This window comes from Eurypyga helias, unplaced genomic scaffold, assembly GCF_000690775.1.
Source record: "Eurypyga helias isolate BGI_N326 unplaced genomic scaffold, ASM69077v1 scaffold13253, whole genome shotgun sequence".
In the NCBI taxonomy this organism is placed as follows: domain Eukaryota; kingdom Metazoa; phylum Chordata; class Aves; order Eurypygiformes; family Eurypygidae; genus Eurypyga; species Eurypyga helias.
Window position 1 is genome coordinate 2,360 of NW_010243172.1, and position 9,531 is coordinate 11,890.

Consider the following 9,531-nt stretch of genomic DNA (forward strand, 5'->3'; position numbering starts at 1 on the left):
CAAAATAGAAAGGATTTTGCAGCGTGTGTGTGTATCTGGATGAATTTGGATTTAGAATTGTGTATAAAGAGAAAGAATTTCGTACTCCTGAGCTTCTGAATAGTTCTGCAAGTTCCCTTGGTCTGCAAGTGCTTTTCCCGACATGAGATAGGCTACAAATCTAGAATTACAGCTGCACTTTTATTTAACTTTACAGTTTATATACTGTTCAAAGAATTTTGTGTATTCATTACATCTTTTATCAAACTTCAGGTGTGGGAAAAAATAGCACTGTTTTCTCCTGGGCTGCTTTTTCCTCATCCCTTTTGGCAGTCTCCTTTTCACTGTGTCGCTCCAGGCGGTGGCTGCGTCTCGCCTCCGCAGCACCAGCCACAGAGGCACGGGCAGACGCCGCTGCGCTTTCACGCCGTCCGCGTCAGCGCTCGTGGTGGTGGTGCTGGTGCGGCTCAGTCGAGAGGCAATTTTGCTCATTTGCCTGAAGAGCTGCGGCTCTGTCACCCGCAGCCGTCCGGGCACTCAGGGTGCGGTGTGCGCGTTAGGGGCGTCTTACTACCAGCTTCCAAGACTGTTCTTGTCCGGTTCACCTAACGCTGTAACTCTTAAAGCCAGACTAACCATTCGCTTGCCATGCGAACACAGACGACGGCGCGTCTCTCGGGGTGTCTGCAGCCGGAGCCGCGTTCGCCTCGGCGGAAGCAGAGCGAGTTTTCCTGCTGCGCAGCGGGGGTACTCCGCCGCGTGCTCTGCACCGCCCCGCAGAGTCAACTTCTCCAGGGAATCCTCCTGCCACGAACCTGCCGTCACCCTGTGAGGACGTCTCCAGCAAGTTCCTGTTAGCGTGCTGAATGACACCCTACGTTGAACAACATCGGCCAACGCACTGTTGTTGTTTGAGCTAAAGGAGAGAGTTTTGCGTTGTAACAGAGTATTTTGGGCTGCGCTGCAAGGCGGGTGCTTTTGTGTCTCTGCTGTAAGATCTGTTCAAGGCGCCGCGTAGATGCGGCATTTGTCGCAGGCTTACGCTAACGTACACTGACATTACACCTTCTCTTTGTAGACCAAGCCACCCTCGTAGAGCAAGTGAAACGGGTAAAAGAAATTGAAGCTATTGAAAGTGACTCCTTTGTTCCACAGACATTCAGATCAAGTAAAGAAGTCAAAAAGGTAAGTTCTCAATATCCTTTCTCGGCGCATAATCCTTTCAAAGGCAGGCGAAGCTGCGCCGTTAGTGCAGTTTCCGTTGATGAAAGAGCATCGATGTTGACAGTCCTGAATCCCACCAACGACCCCCCTGTGCTCTTGGTGTGGGGTGCAAAGAAGAGACGTTTGAACGCGTGAGGATTTCAATGCACTCAGCTGGTTTGGCTGTATATTCTACGTCTGCTGAGCAACCCCAATTTTTAAAAATTCTTTTGGAATCATAAAAAAACCACAAAGACTTTATTTTAGGACAAGTAAAAGAATTCAAGTCCAAAAGTAATCACAGGATGGTTTGGGTCAGACATTTACATTGTAATTAGAGAGGAGTGTTTTTAATTCTGCTTAACCGAAGCAAGGCTGAGGCCACGTTTACTCCCTGGAACAAACCAGCGTTGTGTCCACTTCCCAAAGCCTATCGCGAGACGTCCGGAGTGCCGAGTTTTACCTGCGCTTTGGCTGCCAACTCCTCTGGGCAACTCGGATGCTTTTGTCTTCAGAAGTAGGCAAGCCAAGGCTTGTTGGGTTTCTGCCCCCGACAGCACGGTGCTTTGAATCATCACAGTTTGTTTCCCCAGAACATGCACTTTCTTGCCTTTTCAGAAGTCTCCAAGCATCTCACGTGGCTTCTTCAGAAAGCGATCCAAAAACGCAGCGCTGCCGCTCTGCGAGCTTTCTCGTTGCCTTTGGCAACACCGTTTGTCACTTCATGTGTTCAGGCTGGACCTCAGTCCGCGCCCAGTGTGTCCCACCAAGCAGACGGAGGAGCGTTTGCGTGAGGATCCTTCCGTGGGCCCCTGCTGCAGTGGGAAGGAAGCTGGGTGCTCGGCTAAGATACCGCCACGTTTGGGAGCTTGAGGATGAAACACTCAGGGGTGTGTGTTTGTTTTCAGTCGACAGAGCCTGCTGAGCTACAGCACGAACCTGTAACTGTCGGGCCGGGAACTGCTGATGCGTCTGCTCCTGAGAAAGAACTGCCACCTGCCAATATTCCGACTGCCATCAAATACCAAGATGACAACTCTTTAGCACATCCAAATGTAAGTGTGCCCATGTTTGTCTTCAGAACGGGACAGAGCAGGGTCGTGTGAGCCAACAACCGTTTTGCTGTGCTGCTCATCAAGCAATCTGTGGTCTGGAGACTGTTAATTGCTGGGCCACTCATGGGCTCAAACAGGATCACACACCTTGCATCATCCAACAGAGAATAGTTACAAAAATGATGAAGTTGGAGTTACAAACCAATTTTTAACGAAGTAGCTTATTTATTGTAGGGGAAATTAAGATCCTGTTCACCTCCCTAAAAATTCAGGAGAAATGGCTTTTGGTTTGTGCAGTTGGAAACCTGGTGGAAGACTCAGAACTTGCCCACTTTGCCATGTCATAAAGCTTTAAATACATGACAAACAAGATAATTTTAAACGTTGTGGCTAAACTTATGCAAACTCCTTTGTGAGCACTTGTCGTGGGAATTGGAGGACTTGGAGCAGAACGATTTTACGATGAGGCAAGTTAAAAGTGACTTGCAGTAAAGAAACTCACGGGAGGCTACAGAATGAGCGTGGCTGACAGAGATCAAGCCCTGTGCAATCTGACACACTTGCTGTTTCAGGAGGGGACTCAAGTTGGAATGTTGTGGGTTCCCAGTTACTAAAAGTCTCTACTAACGTATTTCTATCACCTTTGTATTTTAACGGCCCGGCGCAGCAGGGCTTTTTCTTTGGGTGCTGAAATACGTAATTCATGGAATCACAGAACAGTTTGGGCTGGAAGGGACCTTAAAGCCCACCCAGTCCCACCCCCTGCCATGGGCAGGGACACCTTCCACCAGACCAGGTTGCTCCAAGCCTCATCCAGCCTGGCCTTGGACACTCCCAGGGATGGGGCATCCACAGCTTCTCTGGGCAACCTGTCCCAGTGCTCCCACCCTCTCTGTGCAGTGAGATTCAACAGATTATAACAAATAAAGAGAAATTTAATGAGTTGTGCCTATCTTTCTTCCTCTCCCCCTCGTCTCTCAGCTGTTCATCGAGAAGGCGGAAGCGGAAGAGAAGTGGTTTCAGAGGCTGATTGCTCTTCGGCAGGAAAGGCTGATGGGCAGTCCGGTGGCCTGAGTGAACTGCGGTGACCGTCGATTCTCCACGAATGCTACGAAATCCTCCCATTAACTTGTTTTCTTTTTCTCTTCCGAGGGGATTTGAACACTCAGTGTGAGTTGTCCAGACAATAAGTATAAACGAGAATGTTCTACCCTCTACGAACCCATCGCCGGGTGACGTGTGTCGCTGAGCTACCTGCTCTGGGTGGGAAGGCTCCCGGCAGCATCGTTCTCCTCTCTTGTACCAAATTCCTCTGGGGTGCCAAAAACCCTTGACAGCCCGAGGAGATGTAATTTTATACCTCCCAATCGAAAAAAGATATATAACCGTGAAGCAGTTGACAGATAAATTAAAGAATGAGACTGCCAGAGTTCAGATTTACCCTCAGACCAGAGGCGTCCAAGCGATACCGCCCTGGGCCATGACATTTCCGCGGGATCCACCCGCTGCTGTTGGCATCTGGGAGTGGATGTAAGGAAGACATTAGGTTTTCCTTGTAAGCAAATTTGTAAGGTTTCAGCAGGTTTCAAGAAATACTATTTTCTGAGCAATTTTAAGCACATTAAAATGTTCAGTAATCTGGGAAAGAGCTTTCCGCAAGCTCTTGGTGGGAAATAATAGAAATATTGGTGTGTGTAACGCAGCCCTTCTGTCCAACAGGACTAACGGCACACCTGTTTCTGTACAGAGCGATCGGTTTTGGGCCACGAAGCCTCCGTTTGTCCAGGTTGGACTTTAAATAATAAAAGAATGGTCCTATTTGACCATAGCAAACGCACCTTGAGCACAGTTCCAGAAAAACCCTGGCCATCCTCCAAATAAATGCCAGAGATCAGCCAAACAGAAGAGACCTCTGTGTTTCTTCTGAGGTAGCTGGCAGAGCTGTGGGAGAATCGGCTTGTCCCTGTGCGTGAAGAACTTCAAGTAGTGTTACTCCTCCTTGTTCTCAGATCTGTGGTGAAAAAGGATGATTCTGGCAATGTTACTTTGGCTGTCTTATCTTTTTTTTTAAATCACGGATGTAAAAGGAAAATGTATTAAATTTGGGATCTAACACATCCTCCCTGTTTCTTTACAAACGGTGTTCGTTTTACCTGGTCCAGCATTAAAATGGCTCTCTGTGTTTCAAGACTGCCTTGTCTGCAACAAGAAGTGGATAAAAATTTCCTTCCCTTGTTTCTTTTCAGCGTTTTCAAACGGTAAATACTTGTCATTGTTCTGTCTTCCCATCTCCTTTCCTTCCGTGTTTCCTTCATACTAAATAAAAACTGTTTGATCTCCCTGTAAGGTACAGGTGTAAATTCCTCTTTTTCACACATTATGTTGGTATTTTTACTGGATGCAAAACGATTTATGCAATTCTCAACCCTACAGGGTGTTAACAAATTCCACAAACTGGACTGTTACAAGTAAATAAGACTCGGTGGTAATAACAGGACGCACCTACTATTGCTTAGCATCAGTAACCCAGTCTTTCCAGCAGGTCCGTGCCGGAGGAGAATTGTGAGCAAGATCTGGAAAGAAAGTGGAAATAGCATTTAGATAACCCGAACTGAGTAGAAATACGGACTGAAATGTGCCAAACGTAAACTGAGGCAGGCGGCCAATCGTTGCAAAGTTGATTTTTGTCGTTGCAGCGGCAGGTTACTCAGAACCCCGTGGCCTTCACACAACACGTAACTTGTTTGTTGCCCCAGTCTCTCTCTGGGTGGGGACAGTTCGACGAGGGTCGTTTCTATGTTCTGTCACCCAGCTCAGCTCCTGCTCTGAACGTGCATTATGCCGACATGCAGCGTATGAACGTAGTGGTGTTGGGAGATGAAGGAATTGTCAGGATGGAGTTTTTGCCTGGATACCCTCTGCTACCAATGAGAAAACATCCTCTCCTTGTTGCAAACCTGCAAATTCGTGCGATACAGATTTCCAGAGACGCCTAAAGCAGCTCGGCGACGCTCAGGTGCGTGTCCTGGTGGCACGGGGAGCTGACTGGCGACCTCAGCAACGCCGGCGGTTGGGTCTTGCGAGTGCGTTTTGATCGCCCTGTGGATCCCACGCGGGGTAGGGCTAAGCTGAACGCCCACGACGCCGATCGCGCAGATGCGAGTGGCCTTTCCGAGAGTCGCTTGCTGGGGAGGGGCTGAGCACTTGCCAAAGCCGTGCCCCGCCGAAGGGGCGCTGGGTCAGCGCTCTGCCGCGCCGAGAACCCGCTGTCGCCGGTTCCACAGCTCAAACCTGCTGCTAAGGTAGGCGCCGTCCCGCTGCGTGTGCTCCTGTAAAGTAACGGTTGCGTAAGGCCAGTCGTAGGGTTGGAGCGCAGAGGTTTAGACAGCGGCACCCGATTCGGGTTGTGTAAACTGGTTTGCTTTCACCTGAGGAGCATCCTGCGATCAATTACTCATTTTCCTGTCAAAGGCAGGCAGATATTTGCCTGTCAGAAATGAAATACGGGGGAGGGCAGCAACATCAGAAATAAACTTCACTCTGGAACCAGCTATGCTTGACTAAGGAGAACTTTGACAAACTGCTAAAAATCTTTACATTTTACATTTTTTCACTCAAATTGCTTGACAAGACGTGGACACCTTATAAGTGGATTGCATCCAAGTACACGTGCACTCCACCGTTCCATGCGTGGGGCCTTTTTGCTGGAGGACAAGGCAGCGTGTGTTAGCTAGTCAGCCAGATGCAAATGTAATTAACTGCGTTGTACCACGGGCATGAAACCCGTATCGATGTGTACAAATCACTCGCCACTAACCTGGAAAAGGCACTGCTGGCTCTCCACACACTCCTCCTGATGCCAAAAGGAGTGACACCTTTCGGCACTAATCCTACTTCCTTAGTTTCTTTGCTGCTAAGGTCTTCCCATGCTCTCGCATCCGGCATTTAGGAGTCTTGCCGATGGGAAGTTTATTTTGTTGTTGTATTTTCCACTTGGCTCTGTGCTCCTGGTGCAAGGGAATGGGTTCCTTCGTAAGAAAGGGAAACAGCTGTTTGTTAGTTATCCAAGTAAAACACAGGACTTGTAGCTGTGTTTTGCTGTCCGTAGAGACAGCAGTGACATGGTTCTGTGATTCAGGACCCGTGACGGGGGGCTGATACAATCAGCTCTAACGCCAAGTTCCTCCTCATGCCAAACTACCGTAGATGGGGCTCAGACGAGCGGGGTGGAGGAGTGAAAAGATAATGCCGTAACCCGAGCCATTCATACTGCTGGTAGTCAGCAGAGACCTCTACCCCGAGAAATTACATTAGCAAACTCATCTCACTTAGCCTGCTGAGGAGCCACCATCAATTAAAATCAAAGCAGGCTGATTTTGATTCGATAACTTTCAGGTAGAATGTTCACTGGCCCTTTCTGATTTCTTGAGTCATCCAGCATCTCCACAACTATTTTTTATCACGATAACTGCTTGAAAAGGAGCTGTGTTTAGTTTTTAAATTATCGTTATTGTTACAACACTTTAGAAAGATTTGCACCACTAAAATAGTGGTAGGTAAGAAAACGCTGCCAGCCAGGAGATCAAATTCAGTCGCTCCGACACGACTGAGACCGGATGATCCCGAAGGCCATTTTTCCATCAGTAACCCAAAACCAACCTTCTCGGTGATTACAGTTTTCCATTTGTCAAGTTACAAGAAGGAAGTTATTTTTAGTGGAGATCCTTGAACTCTAGAAACCTGTTTCAGGAGAGAACCTATGACTTAATCCACATACGACACCGGGGCTGCAGCGACTCTTCAGCTTCCCGCAGGAATAAAGCCATGCTCCAAGTATTATTACTCCAGAATTTAAGATGCTCACCATTTGTAATTTTGTCTTTGTGCAGCATCGCCTCATTTCTTTTCTCCTGACTGTCCCCTCCCCTCCTTTGCTAAGACCTAGGAGAAGAGGTGGCTGGGCGGATTATGTGACGCTGGGGAGCAAGACTTAGACCCTGAGTCACTCTGGAATTGCTGCTGCGGGGTGAGAAGTGACGCGATACGTCTCCTCTCTCTGGAAGGAAGCGGGAGCTGAAGCTCCGTGCGGAGAGGGAAGAGGGAACTCGGTGCTGACACCAGCGCTGTGCTCCACTTCCAGCTGCGCACTCCTGAGCTGGAAATGGTCAGGACACGATTTAAAGCCAGGTGAAAATGAAAATCATGGCTTGGCTGTGGTTTTGCTTCTTCAGAAATCCAGTGTAGACTGGGGCTCATGGCTGCGGGGGTGAAGCCCCTGCTGAGATATCAGGAAGAAATCCTTCCTAGAGAGGGTGGGGAGCACTGGGACAGGTTGCCCAGAGAAACTGTGGATGCCCCATCCCTGGGAGTGTCCAAGGCCAGGCTGGATGAGGCTTGGAGCAACCTGGTCTGGTGGAAGGTGTCCCTGCCCGTGGCAGGGGGTGGCACTGGGTGGGCTTTAAGGTCCCTCCCAACCCAAACTGCTCTGTGATTCTATGATCTCTGCATGCAGTTTTGAAAAGGCCGTCCCTGCTGAGCTGCCGCCGTAAGAATCTGATTCCCACTAGGTGTCTCTGCTGTCCCAGAGCAGTTGTCACGCCGAACATCCCTGGCTGCCGTGAAAGGCCAGGGAAATCTCACACATGTAGCCTGAAACTGCCTTTTTACATCCCAAACAAAGCTGGAGTTAGGGCAACAAGACAGAGCAGTTTGTCTCAGTTTTCTGTTGCCTTACAGTCTACATATTTTCAAATAAATACTGCTCAAAAAGGTAAGGTCCAAATATTTATTGTCTGCGTGGCACAGTGCCTGGGGGAGTTTATAGGAAGGAAAAGTGGGCTCTTGCCCTCCCTGGTCAGCAAACTGACTGCCTGAGGGCGTGCAGGCGCAGGGCTGCCGGGAGGGACGGGCACCTTCCTCCGGACACCACGGGGCTCCACATCTCTGCATTTCCACGTGACAGTCCTGAAAGGAAGTCATCAATGCATCTGATTCATTATTACTGGAAATCAAATACAGCTAACGTTTGTAAAAATGTCAAGTTGCATTTTTGATTCCTTTTCAGTGAATCTCAGACTTTTTTTGTATTAATCATCATTGTCTTATTTCAGTATTCCTACAAGTTAGAGCCAGGCGACTATGTGAATTGAATGTATATTTAGATAAAATACTAATGTAAGCGTTATTACACGCCTACCCCTAGTTGCTCGCAGCAGAACGATGCTTTTATCTGACATTTCCAAACAATTTGTAACAAACTGCCCTGGCAAAATGTGCAGGATGGAATGTAATCAGCTTTGCATCAACACTGTCAAAAGGCCATTTCCACTCAAAATATGCTTAAGCCTCTGGAAATTGCACTACTATTTTAAGCCTACCTGTAAAGGAGTCCTAGTTGCTCGCAGCGGAAAGATGCTTTTATCTGACATTTCCGAACAATTTGTAACAAACTGCCCTCGCAAAACGCGAAGGATGGAATGTAATCAGTTTTGCAACAACACTGTCAAAAGGCCACTTCCACTCAAAATACGCTTAAGCCTCTGGAAATTGCACTGCTATTTTAAGCCTACCTGTAAAGGAGCTGTAAGCGGTAAGGGCACCTCATCTCTGCCAATACATCTGAAATGTAAATAGTAACTGCTGAGCCTTACCCAACTGACTGGGGCTTGAGCACCGATTGTCTGAGCCCTCTCGGATTTCCTCCAACCTTGGCTCTGACATTGCTCGGCAGGACGCGGCAACGCTCGGCGCAGACCCGCTCTGAGCCCCCCGAGCGCTCTGCTACCAGCTTTTCTTCCAAAATAGTGCAGAAGAAGGACCTATTTTCAATGTACTGTGCTGGTTCTCCACGAAAACTTTTAGTCAAGAAAACTAAACATTTTCCTTCGCTTTTGGAATTTAGGGGCTGCAACAAATGTAATTAAGAAGTAATTGTGTAAGAGAAGCTGGAATTTCTTTAGGTGAACGGTGAAAACTCTTCCTGGCAGTTAAAACTGACAACTAGTTCTTGCCTTACCTGCGAAACCAGCCATATACTGTGATCACTTCTGGGCTCTATAAACACGCTGCGTGCAACTTGTGCATTTAATGTAGGTGTTTCCGACAGGCCTCATTTAAACACAGCTGTAATGTCTGCCAGCCAGATGCTCTGCTGGAGGGCGCATCAGAGCAAGGGCCGAGTCATCGGAGAAACCCCACTCATGGATGCTGAGACCAGAGTATGAGTTTTTTTCCCTCTCCCTCCCAGTGCCCGAGAGAAGTTGCCAGGATTGAAGACATAAGTACATCATCTCGC

The 9,531-nt window shown here is 48.3% G+C and overlaps 1 protein-coding gene across 1 annotated transcript; it reads left to right on the forward strand.

Annotated features, from left to right (window-relative positions):
- Window positions 1-337: 337 nt before the first annotated feature.
- RSRC1 (arginine/serine-rich coiled-coil 1) lies at window positions 338-3,311 on the forward strand (the record flags this gene model as incomplete). Its single annotated transcript, XM_010149310.1, has 4 exons — window positions 338-439; window positions 1,058-1,164; window positions 2,091-2,237; window positions 3,219-3,311. Coding segments are annotated over 4 exons (449 nt in total), but the record flags the coding sequence as incomplete, so codon positions are not given.
- Window positions 3,312-9,531: the final 6,220 nt, after the last annotated feature.